General features: G+C 39.3%; 1 protein-coding gene across 3 annotated transcripts in view; it reads right to left on the bottom strand.

Moving 5' to 3' along the window:
- The window catches only part of baz1a (bromodomain adjacent to zinc finger domain, 1A), a 45798-nt gene extending 19142 nt beyond the window's left edge, over positions 1–26656 (bottom strand). The window contains exons 1-15 of one of the 3 annotated variants that reach the window (XM_057860265.1): positions 26200–26656; positions 25842–25974; positions 22425–22703; positions 17569–17718; positions 17408–17509; positions 17245–17332; positions 14829–14945; positions 11484–11684; positions 9530–9625; positions 9319–9457; positions 9116–9247; positions 1553–1873; positions 804–969; positions 629–744; positions 466–563 (exon numbers count right to left, since the gene is read on the bottom strand). In XM_057860265.1, coding sequence (XP_057716248.1) covers positions 466–563; positions 629–744; positions 804–969; positions 1553–1873; positions 9116–9247; positions 9319–9457; positions 9530–9625; positions 11484–11684; positions 14829–14945; positions 17245–17332; positions 17408–17509; positions 17569–17718; positions 22425–22703; positions 25842–25954 — 2118 coding nt within the window. In that variant the 5' untranslated portion in view covers positions 25955–25974; positions 26200–26656. The remainder of the gene's footprint in view (positions 1–465; positions 564–628; positions 745–803; positions 970–1552; positions 1874–9115; positions 9248–9318; positions 9458–9529; positions 9626–11483; positions 11685–14828; positions 14946–17244; positions 17333–17407; positions 17510–17568; positions 17719–22424; positions 22704–25841; positions 25975–26199) is intronic. The other 2 variants (XM_057860264.1, XM_057860263.1) reach the window with 2 other exon arrangements.
- Positions 26657–26800: the final 144 nt, after the last annotated feature.

Raw genomic sequence — 26800 nt, 5'->3', positions numbered from 1 at the left:
GTACGAGTTGTGAAAATTGTGATCAGAAGTTGGGGTAAAATATCCTGAAAATAATCGAGATTGGACGAACGGGTAAAATACCGTGAATTTAATAGAGATTGGACGAACGAGTAAAAATATCGTGAATTTAATGTAATTGAACGAATGAGTAAAACACCGTGAATTTAATAGAGATTGGACGAACGAGTAAAACACCGAGAATTTAATCCAAGATCAGAAGAACAAGTTAAATATTGTGAATCTAATTGAGATTGGATTCTCAGGAGGGATTGTTTAAATTGTGTAAAATCGGACGATGGGAGGATTATTGGGAACATAATCGGAAAGGGATGATCCGGGGAGATCAAGATAATTTCAAACAGCAACCTCCTTCTCCAACCTCCGAAACTCATTGCTAATTGCTTTCTGCCATTTCCTTCCCCTTTTTCAACATGAAGACCAGCAAAATTTTGATGAACATCTCACCTTCTCCTGCTCTTCCTCTAATTGTGCCACCGTCGGAGTGGCAAGGGGCCTCACAGGAACTTGGGAGTGAGAAGCTGTCACAGATTCTTTCACTTCATCTGAAAGAACCCAACCGTCAACAAATGATTATTTCCCGGTGCGCGTGCCGCCGTTGAGACCCAACCTTTTACAGTCTTCACACTCGGCGACGAGTTCGTCTCGCCGTCCTTCAGTTCCTGCTCTTTCATTTTCAGTCGCTGCTCCTGCTCCTTAAGACGCTCCTCTTTGCGAAGACGGACCCTGCAGGCGACGGCAGTCGGTCACAGTAGGTTGACGCTAAGCAGGTGGAGCCAGCGTACCTGTGCGCCGCCTCCTCGCGTTCCCTGCGGTGTTGCTCGGCTCGGATCTCCCTCAGCTCCTGGCGGGCGGCGCGCTGCTCCTCCAAGCAGTCCTCTATCAGATCTCGGCTGGACGCTAACGTCAGTAGCTTGCCCGCTAACGCCTGGAGGATGCTAAGTTTCTCGCCTGAACACAAACACGCAACTTCATCAACACGTCACTCATGATTAACTTGTCGGTGGCGAGGGATCCCATCCCAAAATGGATTGGACATTAATCGTTGTCGAAAGCCACCATAGTTTGAATAGCAGTTTCTAACAGTGATTTTTTTTTTTTCAGCATGGACATGAAGTTTTGTTTTTCAGGCAGAGAAATTCAGGTGCAAAAAAAATCTGAAAATTCAGTTAGAAAAAAATTCAGTCACAAAATCAAATAACCAAGGAAAAGCAGTCGATACCCGAACTTGATTGCATGGACGTCGGATGAAGTGAAACCAGAAGTGATTGCTTCTCCCTCCTACTCAGATTTTGCAAATGAAAAATAAATTATTCTTTTTCTTTGGGGGGGCACTATAGTTTTTTGGGGTGGGGCGAGCTCAGTATTTTTTTTTTTTTTTTGGGTGGCTCCAGTTTTTGCTACCAGGATTTTGGCGACTGTACTTTTTTGCAACTAAATTTTTTCACTGCTGGAATTTGATGCTGAAAAAATTATCTGTTCCAAATAAAATTCAAACTCTAGTGGCACAGATAGTCCTTCATACAACTCTCACCTGGTGTCAAATCGTACACGGCGGTGCACGCGAGCCTCCCCATGAGTGCCGGGCGGGCCGAGCAGAGCTCAACGCAGGGGTCGTCTGTGGACGTGTAGCCGCCCTGCTTCTGGTAGCGGAACTTGGCGTTGGCATGGTTGCAGTAGGCGCTGGACCCCAGAATGTGCAGGCGCAGGATTTCTGACAGCGTGCAGCTGTCCAGATCCACCTCCTGGAGACTGCAGCCCAGGTGAAGTTGAGACCAGGCAGCGGCCGATGACAGGGCGGCGCTCTCAGCCCAGTCGGGACGCTCAGAGTCGTCATCCGGGGCTTCAGATGCTTCTGCCGATGCACCAAAGAAAATATCAAGCAAAATTGGCCAAGTTTAGTCTAAAGTTTATTGCTAGTAGACATCAAATCCGTTTGAAGTGGGAGGCAGAACATATGTTCATTTGCTACCATCCCTCCCACTTCAAATGGATTGGATGTCTAGCGCCGTCAATGTCACACAATGAGTTCAAATCTTTCATACGGACAATTAAGCACACACGATGATGTCACACGCATGTCGGCTGTGACCGTGGACGTGTCACTCAGGTAGCGAGGAGTCGAGTCAGTCAATTTGGTTCAGTCAAACTCACAATGCTTACAAAAAGGGGAAATATCCCTCAAAATGTTGTGGGTTGTGAGGGGAGCTTTTGCGGGCATTACGTCATATGGAGAACGAGGGAGAGTAACGTGAAATTAGATCAGATTACACATTAATTTGCAAATGCACATAGTATAGGCATTTATTGACACACTACACTGATTTTATAATACGCACCCCCCCCCCTCACACACACACAAGTTAGTTTTTGTGTCTGGCAGTTTTTGTGTCCGTCTTTTTGTCAGTTTTTGTGTTTGTTTGTCCATCTGCCAGTTTGTATATTTGTTCGTGCCATGTGAGAGAATATTCTCAAAAGCTGGAGAGGTCATTAGCAAAAAGACGAACCCACTGAAACCAAATGCTGCTGAGATGATTCTGTTTTTAAATAAAAATGTGTGAAACACCCAAATCCCCATCCCAATGTCACTAGCATTCTATACATCTACCATCAAGAGTTCCCTATTGCACAAGCATTTCCGTATTTCATTTAAAAGTAACACAAGAGCTTTTTTCTTTTCGTTATATATATATATATATATATATATATATATATATATATATATATATATATATATATATATATATATATATATATATATATTTTATTAATCTGGGGGAAGAATAAAGAATACATTTCAGGCTAGGGGTCGAACCCACTACTGTTAGCACATCACACAAAGTTTATAACCACCATACCACCCACAGGTTTCTTTGTTCAGATGACACTTGGTCATTTGGTTATATGAAATTTCAATATATTTTTGTCCAGAAGATGTCACCACACTGAATTGTGTCAATTGCCTCGTAGCACTGAACCATTTCAACACATTTGCTTCAGCGGTACAGAAAGCAGCGGTGAAGCAGTGTCGTGATTCACCACACTGATTCATGGCAAATGCTTCCTAACACTGAACCATTTCGACACATTGCTTGATATTGATTTACAGCTTCAGAAAGCTTCGGTTTCTCCATCACTACCACTTAGCCAATTGGATGCCATGAATACTAGGCAATAGCCAATGGCAGAGCAGATTTAAGTATGTTACGTTCAGTAAACTCGGAGCTGCGAGTACAAGCCATACTGTATTTTTGCCTTTCGTATCCTTAAATTTCTTTCATAACAAGACCCAATATTTTCCAGTTGAGGCGTCTGAAAATTCTCTATGTACAGACGTCCGTAAGTAGCGGTACCATTGTATTTAGAAATTTATATAGCTTTTAGATAAATTCACAAAAACATTTCTATGGAGGATGATACAGTGGTACCTCAACATACGATCCTTTCAACATCCGATGTAAAACTCATCATTTTGTCTCGATATGATGACTTGCTCGAAGTACGACGTTATGACAGCGTCGCAATTTCACAGTTTTTCCGCAAGACGGACGCACGGCGGATTTTCGCGTTAGAGATATCAACATGGGTCCCAAGAAGGTTAGTGCAGGTGGTGAAAACTATAGAAAGACATGGAACGAAATGAAAAATATGAGCGTCGTTTGCGCGTCAGTGAACTGGCCTTAATATGTATACGATCTTGATGGTTCTCCTCGGACCCCTGTTTTCCAGTCTTTATAAGTTAAAGAGCATATGACACGAGAAAAAAAGTCTTAAATGGCATTATTATGTGAATTAGAATCAAATTTTGAGACGATTCGACTATATACAACAATTTAGCAAAACACAGATGACGAGAAATTAGTCTTTTAATCTGCCGGTTAGCCACGCCTACCATTATAGGGCTTTAGCGTCCCCAACAGGTGGATGAGGTCAGCGGTAGACTGGGCTCATCGGTTTTACTATTCAGCCTATTGAGGGGGAATTATTCAGAACGAGGAAAACACGATGAAGAGAGCCGCAAAATGTCATTGTTTCAGTCTCTCTACTCCAATATTTTTACAGGATATTCTTTTTATCCAAGTATTTTTCCCCAATAGCTATATAAATGGCTTGAGAAGGACCAGTCAGCCCGTCGAGGGGGAACTATTCACAACGAGGAAAACGCGACGAAGAGAGCGGCAAAATGTCATTGTTTCTGTCTCTCTACTCCAATATTTTTACAGGATATTCTTTTTATCCAAGTATTTTCCCCAATTGCTAAATAAATGGCATGGTCATGACAAATAACAGTCTTGTGCTGAATGGAATATGATTGCATTTATTCAGGACGACATGGCAAAATTACTCCATAATGGTCAAAACTGTCGACTTCACCTTTACTGTCGCACCTCCCGAACGATATTTTATGACACCTAAATCGGACATGCTGTATGTCATTTCCCTTCCCCGGCTTCGGAGAATGTAAACAAACCAGAAGGCGTGACAGCTAGCCGACATGCTAACCCGAACCGAGTGATGTTTCAAAGTCTTCGAAGCGGAAAATCACACATAACTATCCTGGATTATTTGACATGACGACCCGGTTGTCGATTGTGTTCGCGAATCGGCAAACCGCCCGGCGGAGAGCAATTTACAGTTCGTTCCCCGGAGGAAGATGGCTGGAGTTGTTGTGCAGCTAACGTGCTGCTGCTAATGAGCATTAGGAGAGCTTTTTACATGCCTATCAATGATCAAACGTAAGTAGTCCTTCATTTAAAGGAAGTTTGTAGTGTTTACTTTGTAATCGCTGTATTCGTATTTGACATAATACAAAACAAGATGTTTACTCACTTCCTCGTAAGTCCAATGGTCCCACAGTAAATATCCACGGTGATTGGGAACCTTTTGAAACTCCAAAAAGGCGCATACGCCTCTCCCTCATACAGAATGATTTTTCTGCAGCCGTTTGGCTGGCGTGATGCGAAAAATAAACGTATTAATCCGCAAAATCAGCTGAATCCTTCGTCCTCACACACAACAATACACTGTAGCGTGAAGAGGACGTCTTCTACCGTACACGTCACAGCGCCCTCCTCCTCAATGCAAGACCGAAGCCAGAAGTCACTCATTTTCATGGCGCGGGATTAAAAAAAACTAAATAAAAATAGCGATCGCTTCCACACACATCCAAGCGGCCCATATCATTCAGGGGCATAAAATACCGCGTGTATTATGAAATAAACATGCTTTTTCGTGTCACAGGCACTTTAAGGTGACTATTATTATTAGTGTTGCACCGATACCATTTTTTGGGCCAGATACCGATACCTGGCTGTGCAGTATCGGCCGATACCGATACCATTCCGATACCACTCTGTTAGCAAAAACATATACAGTACTGATCAAAAGTTTTAGGCAGGACACCTACCTAAAACTTTTGCACAGTACTGTATTTTTTTTTTTTAATTATTAAATTAGGATCATGGAAGCTTCCACTTGGGGAAAATATATACATACAGTATATCCTGTATATACATAATATAATAAAAATATACAGTACTGTGCAAAAGTTTTAGGCGGGACACCTGCCTATAGGGACACCTGCCTAAAACTTTTGCACAGTACTGTATATTTTTACTATATTATGTATATACAGGATATATTGTATGTATATATTTTCTCCAAGTGGAAGCTTCCATGATCCTAATAAATTTAATAATTTAAAAAATATATATATACAGTACTGTGTGTGTATATATATATGTACGTATAAGGGATGCAACGATACAGTTAAGTCATGGTTTGGTACGATTTTCGATACAATTCAATACATTAAATGCTCTGAAACAGAAAATAAAACTTATTATTATTATTATTTGCTGACAAGCAAAAATAACATCATATAAACAAGCATTTTAGTGCATAATATTTATGTGCTTACTTCTTACTGATCTGAAGAAATTTTGTATATAAGTGCTGAGAACAATCTTTACTGTTTGTAAAGTGGGGCACACTGTTGATTGCTGCAGCTCTCTTAGCAGCTATATTTACCATATAAGCAAAACATCCTATTTGTGGTCCGAGTCCATCTGTAACATGTACTGAATTAACAGTATTTGCAGCATTATCTATAGTCACTGGTATGGATTGATTTGGCCTGCTTAACTTCCATTCAGTCATGGCGGTTTCTAATTTATCAATGTAGTATATGGACTACGCGTCGCTCTGGGCTCACACAGCTAATGGCATGGAACCTAATGTAGCACATCTAGGTTGCTATTTGATGATATCTAGTGTGTGTGCGCGAGAGTTAGCATGGGATCCAACACAGGACATCTAGGTTGCTATTTGATGATATCTAGTGTGCGCGCTGCGGCTGCGCCGCTTGAGTTGTTATCTGGCCACAAAAGTCACTTCTGCTCATTACTGCTATGACAATCGACTTTCATAAACAGGACGAGTTTGAAGTACGGCGCTCTTAATTTGCCACTCATTGTTCATCATGAAACCATGAGTTTGCTTAGTCTCCCACGGTTTTAAGTTTTCTGATCCCATCGGCGCTATAATAGCAAGCGTTAGCTTACGCATGCTAATCGTTTGTGATTGCCAAGTTCGATGAGCAGCGTAACATCGCGGATATGCGTTGTAGTTTACATCCTTAAAATTGAAGACAAAGGAGTTAATTTCGTTTGGTAATTTCGAGACAAAGACATACAGATGTCATGCATCGGGATTTGGGAAGTTAGCTCACGTGGGGAGGACAGTGTACATTTGCGTTCAAGTGATGCCAGTAGATGGTATCGGCGCCCTAAATGTTGGTACTCGTCGATACAGATACCACCAATTCGGGCTGGATCGGCGCCCCCTGCCGATACTGGTATCGGTATCGGTGCAACTTTAATTATTATAGTAAAATCGGTCGCCATTTGTGCAACACAACACGGCTACTGTCCACAGTAGCCATCAGCATGAAAAAAAGTAAGAACTTCTCACTATACCACACTTCTCTATCTCTCGTCAGTCACACGGTGCGTTGAGGAACAGCATGCAAAACACAACCGCCACATTAGAACCCGATTCGTTACATTATTATTATTAAGATTGTATTGATAATTTCTTTGTTTTGCTATGTGTAATTGTACCAGCAGTATTTATTAAAGATTTAGCGTAGTTTTTTTTTGGGTTGTGGAACAAATTCATCGAATTATGTATTCTTACAGGAAAATCCCGCTTGACATATGATCATCTCGACTTATAAACAAGGTCCTGGAGCAAATTAAATTCGTATGTAGAGGTACCACTGTGTGTGTGTGCGTGTGTGCAGTTGTGGTCAAAAGTTTACATACACTTGTGAAGAACATAATGTCATGGCTCTCTTGAGTTTCCAGTTATTACTACAACTCTTGATTTTTCTCCGATAGAGTGATTGGAACATACTTCTTTGTCACAAAAAACCTTCATGAAGTTTGGTTCTTTAATGACTTTATTATGGGTTAACAGAAAAAGTGATCAAATCTGCTGGGTCAAAAATATACATACAGCAACACATACATTCAGCATGGATCTGAAAAAGCGAATCATTGACTTGAACAAGTCAGGAAAGTCATTTGGAGCCATTTCAAAGCAGCTCCAGGTCCCAAGAGCAACAGTGCAAACAACTGTAAGTATAAAGTGCATGGCACTGTTTTGTCACTGCCACGATCAGGAAGAAAACGCAAGCTATCATCTGCTGAGAGAAAATTGGTCAGGAGGGTGAAGGTTCAACCGAGAATCACCAAAAAGCAGATCTGCCAAGAATTAGAAGCTGCTGGAACACAGGTGTCAGTGTCCACAGTCAAGCGTGTTTTGCATCTCCATGAACTGAGAGGCTGCCGTGCAAGAAGGAAGCACTTGCTCCAAAAGCGGCACCTTAAGGCTCGACTGAAGTTTGCTGCTGATCACATGGACAAAGATAAGACCTTCTGGAGGAAAGTTCTGTGATCAGACGAAACAAAAATCGAGCTGTTTGGCCACAATGCCCAGCAATATGTTTTGAGGAGAAAAGGTGAGGCCTTTAACCCCAAGTACACCATGCCTACCGTCAAGCAGGGTGGTGGTGGTAGTATTATGCTGTGGGGCTGTTTTGCTGCCAATGGAACTGGTGCTTTACAGAGAGTAAATGGGATAATGAAGAAGGAGGATTACCTTCAAATTCTTCAAGATTAGGTTATCTTGAAGAATTTCAAGATAAGGTTTTCGAATGGCCTTCCCAAAGTCCTGACTTAAACCCCATTGAGAATTTGTGGACAATGCTGAAGAAACAAGTCCATGTCAGAGAGCCATCAAATTTAACTGAACTGCACCAATTCTGTCATGAGGAGTGGTCAAAGATTCAACCAGAAGCTTGTGGATGGCTACCAAAAGCGCCTAATTGAAGTGAAAATGGCCAAGGGACATGTTACCAAATATTACCGCTGCTGTATGTATATTTTTGACCCAGCAGATTTGATCACTTTTTCTGTTCACCCATAATAAAGTCATAAAAGAACCAAACTTCATGAATGTTTTTTGTGACAAAGAAGTATCTGTTCCGATCACTCTATCGGAGAAAAATCAGAGTTGTAGAAATAACTGGAAACTCAAGAGAGCCATGACATTATGTTCTTCACAAGTGTATGTAAACTTTTGACCACAACTGTATGTGTGTGTGTGTGTGTGTGTATATATATATATATATATATATATATATATAAATACACATTTAGATTTTAAAAATTTTATGTAACACCTATTTTTCTATTTCAGTTTTAAACATTTATTAGATCCTTTATTATATATTAAAATGAAATTAATATTATTGACCTTTAAAGACATTGTCTTTAATTTATTGACCTTTAAAGACATTGTCTTTAATATATTCTTATGAAAATTGAAATAAAGAAATGTCGAGATAAAAAAATATATATATAAAAAAAAGAAAGAAATCTAAATTCAAATAGAGAAATGTTGAATAAACAAAAATACAAATTGCCATCAATTCTAAATGAAATGACTAAGGATATTTCGGGTTCTTGTCAATCTCCTTCAGAAATTGAGCTATCCACTTTGGGTCAGTGAAGAAATACTAGTCTAATCTTACCTTCCTGAGCATCTGTAGCCACCTCTTCTTGTTCTTCATCCAAAGCCTGAAAGATGGCCGTGATGAAGAAGAATAACATCTCACAGAGAGGACCTTCTGAATCGGAGCCCACAAGGGCCTCTTCCAGAACCTCTGAAAACAGGCAGACAGAAAGAAGACTTTAGCAACTTCCATGGAAAAGTACTGCGGCAGCAACCTCTTACCAAGTGAGACTCCATCTGGGAATTCATCCTTGAGTCCGAAGTCCTCGCCGAACGCCCGGAGGAACTCCAGCACCATCATGGCTTCTCCAAAAAGCTCGGGTGGGAGCCGAGTCCTGACAGGCGTGGGAGTAGGCAGATCCTGCGAGGAGCACACGAGATACTGAGGGTCTGGCGGTGCCTCACGCTGGACCCTAACGGTGCGTTTGCTGACCTTTAGGTCTTCACATTCCATGTCCTCTCTCGGTTTGTTCCACAGTTTCAGCCTCTCGGCATATTTCTTCTTCTCCTCCTTTAGCTTTTCACGCTCCTGGAACAAAGCAGGTTGAGATATTCAAAGGTAAAAAAATACAACTTTAACCCTTGAGAGTCGAAGGACGTGCCGGCGCGTCCTCAGCGCACGTAGTCTTTGAAGCGCCCTCACGTTTTAATTACGTCACCCACATGCCGTTGGTTGGTCTCGTTTTAAAGTGTGGAAGTTGCGGTTTACTCTCGTTATTATTTGAAGTCAATCGACCAACTAAAACGTGAGATATTGTCATTTAAGTTTTATAGTTTTATTGTCCTCTCAAAAAAACATTAAAACGCTGCATGGATCATTTGTTTATGTCTATATTTCCATCATTTCTTGTCTTTTTCAAAACGGAAGCTCCATGAAAAAAACTAATCAAACGAACCCTTTCGAAGTCACAGTGGAAGCACAAAATGCGTTTTTAAAAAAATATATATATAACTGCTGTGCGATGTTCCACCGAACGAGAGGGAGGAGTGTTCTAAAGCAGCGAGGTGGCGAGCGACGGCCGTTTGGATCGAGCAGCGACTTTGTGTGACTTTGAGAATGAACGGAAAAGCACAAGCAATTGTGCTTTTTGATCGACTTGAGGAAAAGGCTGGTCCAAATTAGTCATCATCGTCTTCTTCGGAAGAGTCCTCGAGTGAAGATAGTGACGGATTTGAACACGTGGGTGACGCCATCGACGAGCAGAGGTAAGCCAACTCACTTTTTTTTTTTAATGCTGAAAAAGTTTCTTTTGATATTGCAAGACAAAGTTAATTTTAATGCATTATAAGTGTGTGTTTGTGTATATAATAATAAAATGTGCATATCAGATCAAAGTCGTACGTGCACTGTGTGTATGCCAGGCAGGAATTTATAATTTGTGGTGTTCTTCTTTCTATATGAAGATTAGGGATGTAGCACATATTCAGCTATGGTATTCTTTCTATTGTCATACATATAGATTTCCATTATTATTTATTGCTGTAAATATTTTTATTTTATACTTTATTATTTTCATAAACACTGACTTTTTCTTCATGTACATTTATAGTGACAATGAAAGTAGAGTGAAATGAAAATGGAACGGTGGAAAGAGGACCGAAACCCCATGGAAGTGTGGGCTGTCTGATGTAGCCCTGTGTCTAATTCCAGGACGAAACTGCTTTTCGGAGTGGCATGCCTGAAAAAAATTTAACTTGTTTATTGTAAATATTTTTGAAAATACTCCCCCCCCCCCCAATGTTATATATATATATTTTTTCCCCTCCACAATCAGTTTTCTCAATTTGTGTATATAAATGTGTGTTCAAGAACCTTGATTGTGTGTACATAGTTTTCATCAAGTGATGGGCCGCAATACCTAAACTCATAAAGAGATGGCCTCTAAACACTTTTTGTGTTAGATGGTATATATTTTTTCACTGTTCTTCACTGTTTGGTCTGCTGTATATAGCCTGTTTTGACTAGAGCATGTATAAAGGCAAAAAACGCCTATGGCTATACCTGTTGTTTATGTTGAATTGTCAAATACAGTATAAGACTATTTATTCTAATTTTTTTTGGTTGAATGTTCATCCTAACATGTTGAATAAATATTACAAAGTTTCAAAACGGTTCGTTACGCATGCTTGGTTGTCAATTGGACATCAATATTAAACATTTTGACAAAACGATTTTGGAATTTTTGGTCTTTTTGGGCCCAAAATGATGATTTATAATTGGTCAGTGAAGGAAACAACAGTTTGGACATGAAGTTCAAGGTGTCACAAAAAAGGGACCAAACCAGGCCATCGTAAACAATTCTTTCTTTGAAATATAAAGGCAACTTCAAAGGCATGCAAAATCAGACAAAATAGGCCCAGACCTTAAAGGGTTAAGGAGAACTCACCAGATCCTTTTCCTGCTTTTTGCGCTCCTTTTCCTCTCTCCTCTTTTGCTTCTCCTCCTCAAAGCGCTTCCTCTGCTCCTCCTTAAACCTTTCTTTGGCCTCCTGTGACTCCTCCTTGTTCTTCAGCTTTGCCTTGGCAAACAATTCCTGCTGCAGGAGCTTTAGCTTCTCCTCAGCCGCCATTAGGTGTGATGTGCTTGACTGACGTGAATTAAAAAAAAAAATTGTCAAATCAAAATGTTAGCTGTAATGTTAAAAGCCAAATTTCTCATGTTATGATGCTACGTTTCACTTTTGCAAAACTCGTCCAGTTACGGCGCACAATTTGTCGCATGATGGCGCACAATTTGTCGCTTTATGATGTTAAATTTGTCGCCTTATGATGCGGAATTCATTGCCTTATGACACAGAATTCAGCGCATTATGACGTAGAATTTGTCACTTCATGACGACATATTTATTGCGTTATGATACCAATTTTGCTGCAATATAAAGTGAAAATTTTTGCATTACGAAGCAAAATATTTCACGATGCAAAATTTTCACGCATTAGGATGAAAAATTTGTCACACTATGATGCAAATTAATGGAAATCAGATCATTGATCCAACTGTTTTTAAAAATATCTCAAGAAATCCAAATTCAGTATTTCTAAGCAAGGTGGAAAACATGGAGGTTATTGATACAGTAAATACATTCAAAAACAAGACTTCAACTGATTGCAATGGGATTGACATGACGATTGTAAAAACTGTAATACATAGTATAGTAAATCCACTAACCTACATCTGCAACCTCTCCTTTAGCACTAGAGTTTTTCCACAGAAAATGAAAACGGCCAAAGTCATTCCACTTTATAAATCAGGTGACAGCAAATTATATTCCAATTATCGCTCGGTGTCTTTATTGTGCCAGTTCTCAAAAATACTGGAGAAACTGTTCGAAAAGAGACTTAAAATTTTCTTGGAAAAATTCAGTATTTTGTCGGAAAGCCAGTATGGGTTCAGAGAACAAAGATCAACTGCACTTGCATTGCTTGACCTTACTGAAGAAATATGTATTGACAAAAGTAATCACGTAGTTGGTGTTTTTGTGGATTTAAAAAAGACATTCGATACAATTAACCATGATATATTACTTGGGAAAATGGAAAGATACGGGTTTAGAGGCATTGTTCTGGAATGGTTAAAAAGTGGGAAACAAGGGAAATCACAAACAGTATGTACAGATTGGTGATTACAGATCATCATTATCGGACATTACAGTTGGAGTACCACAGGGCTCTGTATTGGGTCCAAAACTCTTTACACTATTTATCAATGACCTATGTATGACATCTAAAAATTTAAAATTTCTACTCTTTGCAGATGACACCAGCATCCTATGCTCAGGATTTTTTTTTTTAAAGAATCTGATGCATGAGGTAATGACTGAATTAACATATCTGAATCACTGGTTCACGCTAAACAAATTATCAATAAATATGGAAAAAACTAAATATATTTTGTTCGGAAATAAAAAGAAACTGAAGAAAAGATAATTATAGGCAATAGGGAAATTTAGCGAGTAACAGACGATATTTTTAGGTGTAATACTGGATGAACAGTTGAATTGGAAGTCACAAATAAAGAACATAAAAACAAAACTGGCAAAAAGTGTTGGACTACTGAACAAAACGAAACCCTTTTTAAATTATAAAGCATGCCATATCTTGTTCTCGTTAGTTACCTCAGCTACTGTGTGGAGGTTTGGGACAATACATATCCCAGCAATTTACAGTCACTTGTGGTACTTAAAAAAAAAAAAAAAAAGGCAATAAGAATAGTGCACAAGGCTAAATACCTCGAACATACAAATAGACTGTTCTTGGAATCCAAGCAGTTAAAATTCCTGGATCTCGTCAAATTCAAAACGGCCATAATCATGTTTAAGGCACGGAAAAACGCATTACCTGGAAATATACAAGATTTGTTATCAAATAGACAAGGAGGGTATAATCTGAGAGGGGAGTTGAATTTCAAAAAGCAATATCACCGTACAACAAAAAAGAGCTTTTGTCCTTCAATTTTAGGTGTGGACTTGAGGAACAAACTTACTGAGGACCTAAAGAAAAGCGCTAATTTAAGTGTGTTTAAGAGAAAATAAATATCTTGTTTTCTGTAATTATAGAAATGAATTATAGTATTTATGTTGAAAAAATGTTGAGTGATGCCAACTCTTATTCTTTAGGCATTATTGAACTGTTGTGAATTGTATTCGTTTTGTCTGATTCATGCTAATGCGAATGTAGCGGACAAATGGGTAGGATTCATATAAGTTTTTTACTTCTTCCTACTCCTTTTCAAATCTTATGTTTTGTTTGCATTCTTGTATATCCATAATGTGATGCATGTTTTCGAAATAAATTCAATCAATCAATCAAAATATTTCACAATATGATGCCAAATGTATCTGTAATAACACGTTATGATGCAAATTCTGTCAAATTTGTCACATTACGAAGCAAAAATATTTCACGATATGAGTTCAGAAGTTTCACGTTACAACAAAAAATTTTGTCGTGTTGCAAAAAATGAGTCACGTTATGACGCAAATTTTGTCGCATAGGGAAGCGAAATTTTTCGAATTGTGAAAGTTTTTTACGATAGAATGCAAAATTTTTCATTAGAATCGTTAGAATGAAAGACTGACGAAACAAAATTTCACAATATGATGCCAAAGCACAGTGCTTGGGAACAGGTATATTATTTATTGCAGAGCATAAGGATTTCCAAAATCATAAGATGGAAATAAATGAGCCGAATAAAAGGAAGGTTTGTGAAATATTTTATCTTGTTTAAGTATAATTCCTGGGAGTCGGGGGCGTAGTTGTGTAGTGTGTATGTATTTATTTGTATCTATTCTAAATATCTAATCTAATGTTACTATCTAGTGCATAACAATGTGCATGAATTTAATTAAATTAACAGTGATTCGCTGACATGTCTGACGTTCAATGCCTCGTCTGCAGTAGTCACGCGATTTTTGGCTGGCTCAATGCCGTTTCTGGAACACTGCTTTGACACGCCTCTACTTCATTTGCTCGAATCGGATTCGAGCTGGAAGGCACAAGCGTAACATTTCTAGTTATCATGCGAAATCAGTCGCATTATGAAGTGAAATTTGCCATGTTATGATGCTCAATTTTTCACATTATGATGTGAAATTTGTCACGTTATGATGCGTAATTTGTGGCTGAAATGCGATCTTTGAAATCTTATTTAAATGATTTTTGAAAAATGATGTTTCATTGAGTTATTGTTAAATATATTATTTTTAGTATTAGTTGTCCAGTTTTGTTCTCACCTGCAATTGTGAGCCTCGTGCCTCCATCTTAACACTGCAGGGGAACTGTGGAGGGTCATCGGGGAAGAATTGTGAGAAGTTTTGATCGGACAGTCGGTACTTTGCAATGCTTGATGCCTGCCGGATGAACAGGAAATCACAACAGAGGTTTGCCACAGACCATTTCATAGTCAACCAAGCAGTCCCGTTTGGGTCCTTGTTTGTGTGTAATCTGCGCGAGCGCACCAGTGATTGGGGCAAGAGAGGGAGAGTTCACTGCTACACTCAGGTTGGGTTATTGAATCAATAATATTACGAAGTGGGTTATTGAATCAATAATATTACAAAGTGTCCAGAGTTAGATTGTCTTTTGTGTTGTTCGAATGAGTGTGCCTCCATTAGAGGTGAGTAAATAAAGCCAATTGTATTTTTTGTGTCTTTTTTTGATGAGATGTTATTACTTAGCATGGAGCACTAAGCTAGTTGGCACTTATGCTTATCAGTGTCTTAAGTTTTGGAGAAGCATATCAGCACTTTAGTTATAGTTAGATAGTAAAGTTGTCTTATTTCTTTTAGAAGCCAACCAGAGAGTAAAATTGTCTCATCTCTTTTTAGAAAGAAACTACACACATAAACCCATTCATATAACAGCTTACAGTCTCCTTTCAACACTAACTCATTCAAAACTCACCCATACAAACTATAAATTGTCATACAAGAGAGTGTGCTTTGAAATTGGATATGGATTGTATTTATGAACGACAGTTTGATAAAGAAAACTGATTCATTTCAGTCTGCTTCCTCATTCAATTTTGTTTAGTTTTTGCAAATGAGTCATTGACACAATGATGTCACAATATGTCAGCGCTTTGCCCACAAGAAGAAAATGTCAATCAGCAGTACTTTATTAATATGAATAAAAAGGACTTTTGTTCTGATTTGTGTACTGAGAAATTCTTTGTATATTTTATACACAGAACCTTTACTGAAAATGTTTTATGTACTTCACGTACTTACACCTGTTCTGTTTTAAATCGGGAATCTAATAAAATATTATTTTCAAGGGAAATACTAATCCATTTTGTCTTCATTGTTACTTATAACATGCCTAACAAACTTTTGTTGTGAGGGTAACTGAAAAATAAGTGAAATTTGTCCGATTAATCAATTACTCGTCTTATGAAACGATTATAAAAATAATTGTTAGTTGAAGCCCTAAATGCAATAGTTAAGTTCTTTTTATACAATACGTAAAAATGAGACTTTGTTTTCCTTGAGAAAGAAACATTTAAATAAATAGTCATGAAATTATTTACTGTAATTGGCTGAAAACAAGATTTGAGGTCAAAATGTAAGATTTGTCGACCATCAAAAAAAAAGCCCCTTTCACATACATATCCCGGTAAATTCCCGTGTAAGCGGGGTTTATTCACTTCATTGCTTTCACGCACGTAGAGATGTCTGAGAATGACGCGGGTTAGAGACTTTCACAGACCACTGGCACTCTCTGTGCAGGGAGGGCTGCTGGCGTGATTTTATATTTACGTCATCATTGTGCTGTGACCCGGCAATTTAACGCTTGCTTTCACATAAGCCTCATCTCGGGACTTTCCCAAACATTATAAAAGACGCGACCCATGATAATCTCCGTGTCAGTCGACCGGGAAATTGCTTTCACATACAAGGGCTGCCCGTTTAAATCCTGGGATTTTAACGGTGTTTAACGGTTTCGGCGTATCTGAAAGGGACTGTTGTTTTAGATTCAGTTGCTAAGCAATTAGTTGATTACTCTTGACCAGAGGCGTCGCGTCCCATTAGGCAAACCAGGCAATTGACTAGGGTCCCCAGCCAGCAGGGGCCCCCAAGGGCCTACAGATTTAACACACGCAGCTTTACTGCACTGTCGCTGCAACAAGTGCGACAGTGCCAGTGAAACCCTTGTGTCTGAGTTCCCTGAAGGGGCCCCTTCACTCGCTCTACACTCGCCCCCCTCCCTCACGTGACTCAGAGTGAGAGTGAGCGGCGATTTGGCTTTTTTTTTTAATTGACGTATATCCAAAATAAAGAGAAGTTATCCTTCTGGAAATTACAAAAGAAAGAAAAAAAAAGCAGAAGAGGAGAAAAGGAAATGTTAAGTGTGAATGTACTATGTTACTGTAGTTTTTATTTGTTGTTGTTTTTTTGTAGTTTGTAATGTAGTAGAAGCCGGGCACTTTGAGTGTCCTAAAAAGCGCTCTTTGAGATCGAGGCGTTATTATACTTTTATTAAATATGCTATTGCTCCAAGTCCAACTGTCCCCCTTACTTGCACACGCTTGAAGGGCCCCGTGTTGCTTGTTGCCTGGGGCCCCCAGGGACTGTTGCTACGCCTCTGCTCTTGACAGCCCCACATCTGAGTAACTCAAGGATTGTGGGTAGTGAAAGTGTAGCTTCTTACCTTTAGCCTAATGATGCCGTTGGCCGGCTCACAGTGCTGCTTGAGTAGCAGCTTGAGACGTTCGCGTGACATTACGTTTTTCCTACGGCTGAACACCACAAGGTCAGCACTGAGTTTTTTTTTTTTTCTTCTCTTAAATACAAAATGGTGGGCCGTGCGTTACCTGATCTGATTGGCTCTGGTGATAAACGGCTCCCCAGGCTCATCCTTCGTCAACCTCACTTCGTACTTGAACGCCGACGGACTTAGTGATTTCTTCTTTTTCCTGTTTGGAGACGGGCATGTCAAATCATGCACCGTTCTGTTTCGGACGTATATTTTGACCTGCTGGGACTTTGAAAGGCGGCGGCGTCTTCATCATCGCTGTCGCTGATAACGATGGTGTCGCCGTCTGCAGACTTGTGTCCGTTTACGACCGGCGCCCCCTTGGTGCTGGAATACGGCGAGTGGACCTTAAGGATTTCGCAAATGTGCCTAAAAAGACATTTTTCTTAAGGTAGGGAACCAGACACAAAGAGGTTCAGCAAATCCAGCATGTTAAATCAATTTTACGGATTAATGTGAGATTTTCATGTTAATTTTCACCAAGTAGAAAATTGAGGAATTATTCAATAGATTATTCCATGAGAAAAGTTTCTTTGTGAAAATATTACTTTGTATTTGGGGGCTGACATCAAAAATAGCACTAATGCCATTGTACCGTGCTACAACAGGCTCCAGCACCATCGTACCGTGCTACAACAGGCTCTAGAGCCACACAGTAGAGCCACAACTGGGAGAATCAAACTTTAAAAAAGTGCATTTATCAAGGTTTCGTCTGCCGTGATTTATGCATATCCGTCCTCCAAAAGAGCCTGACAGCACAAAGTATAGCTTAGAGATAGATTATCGACGCTGATATAATTTAATTAATTTTTAATTTAATTTAATATATAATTTGATATTTTTGGTTTTTTAAATCCGACCGGCCAAAATGATTAAAAAAGTCCATTTAAAACTGGGTTATTTCGGTTCAGATGCAGCTGTGACTCTCTTGCCTGCCGTCCCCTGCACTAGTATTCATCCAGTCCTCTGATTGGTTAAATGGTAATGGTGAAAAGCGTTACACTTGTATTAGAGGTTAGATCAGGTCTAAAAAATCCAGCCCGCTGTTAGATCAGGACTAAAAAAATCCAGCTCGACCCGGCCCACGGGTATTAAAGTCCAGCCTGGCCCGATCAATTAACTTGATTTGCAGGCCCGAGCCCAAAAACCCTCGAAATTTTACGTTTTACTTGTAGGCATGAGCCCAAACCCTCCCCGAAATGTTACGATTTATTTGTGAGGACTCAGGAGAAGGAGCAAATGCGGGATGGGATGTGATGCGTGGTTGCCTTTTGTGTGATCACATTTGTGACGATGCCTGTGCATAATGATAACAATTTAAAGCTTGCCTTTTTTAACACATTCTCCCAGTTAAACAAGACTAAGATGCATATTCAATAAACATTTATATTAAACAAGACTAAGATACATATTCAATAAACATTTATATCTTTTATATTTGTGTGTCTGTTCTATGAGGCAGATAGTGGATTTCACATTTATTTTAATCTCTTCCAGTTGGCAGGAAAAAAGTTTTCTCAATGTTTAAATAGTCTTCATATTTTTATGATCATTATAAATGCATTTACACAACAAAATAACGCTGGAAAAGTTTGTAAAACATATATCATACATCATATGAGAGCAAAGCGCCACATTTATTGACATTCAGCGAAGCCGACACAGGTTTCTGTATAGCATCTTCAACAATGAATTTGAAGCCTTTCCATACCCTATCCTACCGCGGTACCTGTTTGCCTTTTCAGTTCCCCCGTCTTTAGTTTGTTTTTAACTTCTTGCTGTTTCATATCGAAAAGGAAATACCAGGATGCGGACTTGCGGAGGGCGCCAGGGTGGGAGAGGAAGACTAAAAAGAGGGCGGGGCCACGGCATTCATGTGCACAGGCATGCACAGTGCCTTCTCTGTTTTACCCAAATTATTTATTTTATAACTATTATTCCTTAGTTTAACATCAGTACATCATTTTAGTATAAATATATGAATATATATTCATTAAAAAAAAAAGCCTGACCCGACCCGAACGTAAATAATACATTTTGGGCCCGAACCGGCCCGAAATTCGGGTTGAGTCGGGTTCGGGCTCAAGATCTAAGCTCTAACTTGTATTGCGCCTTTCCACCTTTTTAAGGCCCTCAAACCGGTTCACACGCTATCCTCATCTACCTGCTGGTGCCGCAGCACTATTTGTGTGATTCAATAAACATGCTTTTGGCATTTCAATGAAGTTCAGTACAGTGGTACCTCTACATACAAAGTTAATTCGTTCCAAGACCTTGTTTGTAAGACGAAATGGTCTTATGTCGAGCAGGATTTTCCCATAAGTATACATTATAATTCCATTAGGGCTGCAGCTATCGAATATTTTAGTAATCGAGTAATCGACTGAAAATTCTATCGATTAATCGAGTAATCGGATAAAACAAAAATATTTTTAGGTGAAGAGCAATTATAGATTTACATGAGAAAACAAGACATTTTATCATTTTCAGTCAATCAATGTCTTTATTTTTTATGTATATTGTTGAAAACAGCGAACAATTGCATCTCAGATGTAACTAGAATTTAAAAAAAAAAAAGACTAATTCACTGCTTTCACTCAAAAAACCTTTAGATCTTATTTACAATATATATATATATACTGGACTGTCTCAGAAAATTAGAATACACAATATTCTAATTTTTTGAGACAGTCCTGTATATATACACAGGACTGTCTCAAAAAATTAGAATATTGTGTATTCTAATTTCCTGAGACAGTCCAGTATGTATATATATATACACACACCTAAAAATGCCTTTACGCTTGATAACACACATCACTTAAAAGTTAGGATTTTCCCCCACGTTTTTCAATTGAATTTCTATTTGTGTCAAGCCATTTTTAAGTTCTAGTTAAGGTCCTGATAGGATTTTGAGTTTTTGCACTGTTCAAAATGTATGATACAGGCTGTATTGGAGCACATTAGGGACTAGTGCTACTTGGTGTTTTATCCAGCAATGACTACTGAGCTAAAATTGATAGTTAGCATTATTGAGTTTTTATTTGACACCCTTATCACTCCACAACGCTATGTTATGTTAAAGCCTGTATGTAAGACACGTTAGCCACGCATCGAAAGTGGTTTTAATTGATTGAAACCTAGCCCTCCGCAGGGCTAACGTAAGATGAGCTAGTAGTGACAGTAACGTTAACCTTATATATTAGCGCTTAGCGCTTTTTATTAGCGCTTAGCGCTCTACTGCTTTAAGATGGCGGCTGTTTGCTAACGCTGCCCAGACGCGGCCTAGTCTGTCATTGCGCATCTAGTTCAACATACATGTGATCTCTATGAGACTTACCAGACGCTAGCTGCAACTAATGTAGCATGTGCGGGCTAGTATTTAGCAACGTCGGCGTCGTTTGTAGCGGTTGTCGGCTGCAGTAAGTTTTTTTTTTTGCTTCTTCCTCTACGCACGTGACATCAGCGCGTTGTCCCGCATTAAAAGTAGTCCGAGCAAAACGTGATGCTTAGAGCTGTCAAAATAAACGATTACTCGAGGTGAATAAAACTACTCGGATCAGTTTTTAAACTCGAGTTACTCGAGTTGCTCGAGTATTCGTTTCAGCTCTAAATTCCATTAATTCGTTCCACAGCCCAAAAGCCTACACTAAATCTGTTAAAAATGCCAGGTTGTTTGCATGTTACGTGTTTTGAATCCCCCTGTTGGCGAGTTGCAATTTGTTGTTTTTCTGATCAGGCATATTTTGGCCACCTAAAGAAAGCTAAGACCTACATTCTCATAGAAAAAAAATAAAAAGGCAACGCGTTGATGAAGAGAAAGTTTTGGTGTGATTAATTCGGGACGGGCATCATTATTGTTCTAACCGGACTATCTGCAGTGGTATCTATTCTTCTAGTCAGACCAGCTCGGTGCTTTTTTCACAAAATCCTTAATAAATAATGCTGTTACTATTGCAAAAAGCAATTACAAGAGCAAAACAATTACATTATGTATTTTGCGTAGTGTACCTGAACGCACCGCGGGGCTGACGGCAGAGTGAGAGCGTGCAGTTGACTTTCTCTTTTCACGTCCTGTTGTTGCTATCAATTGGCGACGCGCGTTGTGTTCCACAAGTTTTGAAATCAATGATTGAAAACCTGACGAAACTGGTGACCTCTTTGGCGATGGTACCAGAATAATAATTGTCACCTTAACATATAAAGAATGGCGAACAGAGGTCTGAGGAGTATTGTCAAGCAGTTCATAGACATGCACCCAACGCTCATATTTATCTATCATTCCATCTTCATTTCAACGGTAAGCCTCACTTTTTTTCTTTTTTCATCACCTGCTTTAACATTCTTGGAACCCATGTTAATTTCTCTCACAAGAAAATCTGCCATGCGTCAGTCTTGCGGGAAAACAATGAAATTGCGACACTGACATGAATCGTCGCATTTCGAGCAATTCGTCGGATGTAGAAACAATCATGTGTTGTAGCGATCGTATGTCGAGGTACCACTGTATTTGCATTATTCAATTTTATTACGCCAGCTTTTACACTTTTACTGCAAATGAATATCGGCTTCAAAAATCGGTTACCAGCCCCCTCCAACAATCGGTTTTGGTCCTGGAAAACCCATATTGGTCGATCTCTAGCACGCCTGCCCCTCTGCTATTGGATGTGTTGTTGACGTCAGCGCGGTGGCGCTGTGAGAATACAACAAGTCTCTATTTTGGACCACGCCCCTCGGCAAAAATTCACTCAAGACTTTCCGCTCCGTCCAAAACGACCGCCGTGGCTCATTTTCGCCAAGAAGTCCTCTCCTACGTAAACAATGAATGGGTTGTCGCTGAACCCTTCACTATCGGCTGCCGCCATTTTAAAACAGACTTTAGTAAAATGGCTGTGAATGCTCTGGTTTCTGACGGCGCGAGATGTCCAATCCATTTCGACTGATTTGCCCTTTGTCATTTGCCCTTCCCGGTCGAAATGGATTGGACATGTCGCACCGTCAATGGGAGCTGACGAAAATATCGTAAATGATATTTTTTTTTTTTAAACGAAAAAAAAAAAAAAAAATGTTGATACCTTGCCCCGTTGCGTCCGCTGACGTCCACCGTCTCGCCGGGGAAAAAGCGCTCTTTGGTGAAGGCATAGATGTCTTCACACAGCTCGCTCAGGCGGCCGCGTCGACACAGTGCCGCCAGGTGCAGAAGCGGCCTGATGAGCGCGGCGGGAAAGTTGCGGAGGTTTTGCCTGGCACGCCGCTCACTCTCCACCGCCTCCAGGTAAGTCAGGCCTGCTCGGCCGGTCAAAGCGCAGCTCCACACCAGACTGTTGCACAGGATGGTCCTCTCGAAGAACTCGCTTTTGGAGAAAAATGAAACCATTTACAAGCAATTTAAAACAATTTATGAACAGAAATGCCCTTTGCTTGGAATCTGTCATTTTTTTTCCTAAAGCAAAAGAGCAACTTATTTTTGATAAACTAAAAACATTTTACATTGAGGACTACAGAAATCTTAGAATATAGATTTTTTTTAACCCACCATTAAAAAAAAAAATTCAAACATAAAGAAATTCTGAGAATATTTCTTTTACTTATAAAAGAATATTTTTTTACATAAAAAAAAAAAAGATTTTGTTTTTGTTTTTAAATCTTTATTTTTAAGTAGAATATGGAAATGAATACAAGTATTTGTCCCTTTTTTTAATATAGAAATATATTTTTTAAAAAGTTAAAACAATATTTAGATTTCTTCCTTACTTAATTGAAAAAAAGCGCATTTTTCAATAATAAATATAAAATATCACAATATTTGGTGTTTTTGTCGTTTTATCTTTTTTTTAAATAAACAAAAAAGGAAATTCAATTATATTTGACCTTTTTTGTTTTTTTATTTGCAATACTTTTAATACATTTAAAAATGATAAGTAAATGAATAAATCTTTAAAATTTGAAAGACAAATATTTTAAAATTATCACTTCGTCCGTTAACCCTTTAACACCGAACGTGTCGGCAGCGACGCGTTTACCCATGTCGTCTTTGAAGCTTCGTCATGCTGTAATTACGTCACCCACGTGCCGTTGGTTGGTCTCATTTGAAAGTACAGAAGTTGATGTCCACACCAGTTTTTATTTGAAGTCAATCGACCAAGAAAAACGGGAGATATTGTCATTTGAGTTTTATAGTTTTATTGCACTCATAAATATGCATTAAAACGCTGCATGGACCATGTATCTATCTCCATATTTCCATCATTTCTTGTCCTTTTTCAAAACCGAAAGAAGCACAAAAGACTACATATCCCAAGAGTCGTTGTGATGTCAAGAAGGACGAACCGAATGTGGACATTTGTTGAAAAAAAAAAATTAAATACATTTCCGAGCGAGGCGCCAACTAAGGAAAAGGAGGCATGCTGAAGCAAACAACGGCCAGTTTGAGCGAGCGACTTTGAAACGTGCAGAATGAATCTAAAACTAAATTTAGCGCAAGCTAATGCATTATTTCATTAACTCAAGGAAGAAGATGCGCCGTATTTGCCGTTGTTTTCCTGGGATGAGTCGGCGTTTTTACAAGTAGAAGTGACAGGCTGACAGCAGCGCGCAAAGGGACGGAGTAGGCTGTGTGACGTTGTGTGTGACGCAGCTCCGTGACCTGTTCATGCAGAAGCTTTATTGAGTTCGCAAAAAAAAAAAAAAAAAAAAAAAAAAAAAACTTTATTGGGTCGTATGCCAGAAAAAGTTGAATTGAACTGAACTGCTTGTCAATATTTTTTTAAATACTTTTTTTTAAATGTTATATATATTTTTCTTCAAGAAAATTTTATAAAGATGAGTGTTCGAGAAGCTTGGTTGCATGTGCGTAAATACTTTAGATAAGGTGATGGGTATAATACCTAACTTCACAAAGAGATATCCTCCAAACCCTTTTTGTGTTAGATTATATATATATATTTTTTTTCCTCACTATTTTGCACTGTATATAACCCGTTTTGACCATAGTATGTGTAAAGGCCAAAAACGCCTATGACCATACTTGCTGTTTGTGTTGAATTGTCAGACATAAAACTATTCAATCTTATTTTTTTCTATTGAATGTTTATCCTAACAAGTAGAATAAATATGATCAAGCTTCAAAACGTTTGGTCCAGCATGTTTGGTTGTCAACGGGACATCAACATTACAAATTTTGAAAAAATATTTTGGGATTTTTTTTTGTCTATTTGGGTCCAAAATGTGGATTATAATTGGTCAGTGAAGAAAACAACAGTTTGGACATGAAGTTAAAGGTGTCCTTAAAAAAGGGACCCAACTTGGCCATTGTGAACAATTTTTTCTTTGAAATATAAAGGCAACATCAAATGCATGCAAATTCGGCCAAAATAGGCTTAGGTGTTAAAGGGTTAATGGGCCGGTATAAAATATTTTTAAATCACAAATTTTTCAATGATTAAAAAAAAAAAAAAATTATTAAAAAAATATTTTTTTCCTCTACATACGAAGTTAATTCGTACCTTGTTTGTAAGACGAAATGGTCGTATGTCGAGCAGGATTTTCCCGTGAGAATACATTATAATTCCATTAATTCATTCCACAGCCCAAAACCCTACACTAAATCTATTAAAAATGCCAGGTTGTTTGCATGTTACGTGTTTTGAATCCCCCTGTTGGCGAGTTGCAATTTGTTGTTTCTCTGATCAGGCATATTTTGGCCACCTAAAGACAGCCAAGACCTACATTCTCATGGAAAAAAAATAGAAAGGCACTAAATTAAAAAACTAAATAACTAAAAAACTAAAAAAGGCACCGGATTAATATTTTATTAAAAAAAATTTTTTTTCTTTTTTTCCCATTTATGAAAGAATGTGTATTTTTTTAAAAATACATACAAAATAAAAATAAACTGTCATTGACGGTGATAGATGTCCAATCAGGCGGCTCTTTTCATCCATCTGCAGTGAATTCAAATGAGTGTCACTAATTAACATCCAATCCATTTGAAGTAGAAGAACGTTCGTTCATTCATTCATTCATTCGCAGCCGACCCTCCCACTTGACAAGGACTGAACGTCTATCCCTGTCAATGGCAGCAAATAAATTAAGGGCTCAGAGTACCATGTGATTTGCATCCATCACCTTCTCGTCAAGATATCGTCATACATATCGTATCGTGACTATTATAATGACACCCAGCCCTAATCCCAACCACGCTTGGCCTGTTAGCAGGTAGTGGCTAAAAGTAGCTAACAAGTGACAGCTAATCAGTAGACTAACAATACGACAGGCTCAAAGTGTGTCCATTAAATCTAACGCACATAATAGATACAAAACGTATTTAGACAGACAATACTCCAACATTTGTATTATTACGTTGACTTTATGTGGAAGTTTATCGAAAGCTAGCAAGTTGGACTAGGGTGCCGTGACGTCACATCACGTCGGCGGACCGGGTTCAGGTGATGGGAGCGTCGGTGAAGGTTGACCAAAGTTATTCAACTCACTCGTAGGTACGGAAGATTTCATGCGTTATGCGGCAGAGGAAGACCTCCTCGTCGGGGCGCAGGTCGGCCGGAGGCTCCTGTCGAACGAAAGCTTTCTTGTGAAGAAGCGGCATCTCGTGGGGTGGGGGCTGCCCTGGAACAAAACCAGGGAGAAGCGATTAAAAACAGTCGGCACGCTCCCGTTGTCTAGACGCCGACCCCATGGGGGGGATTCTCCGGGTGCATTTCGGCGGTTCTTTTGTTAAGAAGCGAGAAGTAGACGGCCGCGTGGAGGCGAACTCTTCGCTCCTTGTGCCGCTTCTGTCTTGTTTAAGAGGGGGTAGTCGAGCCCGGAAGAACTCCGCGGTGTCAAACGTACCTGTTCGGGCTCGTTTGAACGAGGAATGTTCGGTTCTGTTGCTCTGTACGGCGTATCCAGATAATCCGCGCGACGCCAAGCAAACAACTGTACCGGCCGGGTTGAGCGGGCTCAGTGGCGGCTTCGGCTTGTTGACCAAGTTTTATGCTACTTCACGGAACGGAACAAAGCTCGGAAATGTGCGCGTGTTCATGTTCGGCTTCCGTTGAGTGACGAGCAGACGTATCTTTGATTGAAAGCGGCGATGCTTTTGACGGGGTTAATTGCTAAACTTTAGTTTAAGCGCGTAGAATAAATTTCGCCGAGAAAACAAATTGACTTGAAACGCCGTCAAAATATATATTTTTGTTTGAGTTGAATCAAACGAGTGTTTTGCGGTTATTAACGCATATAAAGGACCCTATTACACCAATAGTTTGATTAAAAGGCAGGTGTTTGTAACAAATTCATGTTTTTATCTAAATTATTTAAAATGAATCGGGTTCTCTGAGCTGGTGCGTTTGAACGCACCACAACTAGTGAATTAGCAGGCGGGGCTTAGCCGCTAATACTTGCCGCGATTGGCTGTGAGTGTTGCCACCATCAAGCCGCCAGCCAATGG

The sequence above is a fragment of the Corythoichthys intestinalis genome, chromosome 15 (genome assembly GCF_030265065.1).
Source record: "Corythoichthys intestinalis isolate RoL2023-P3 chromosome 15, ASM3026506v1, whole genome shotgun sequence".
Taxonomy (NCBI): Eukaryota; Metazoa; Chordata; class Actinopteri; order Syngnathiformes; family Syngnathidae; genus Corythoichthys; species Corythoichthys intestinalis.
Note: the sequence above shows the minus strand (reverse complement) of the source record. Positions and strands in the feature narration are given on the sequence as shown.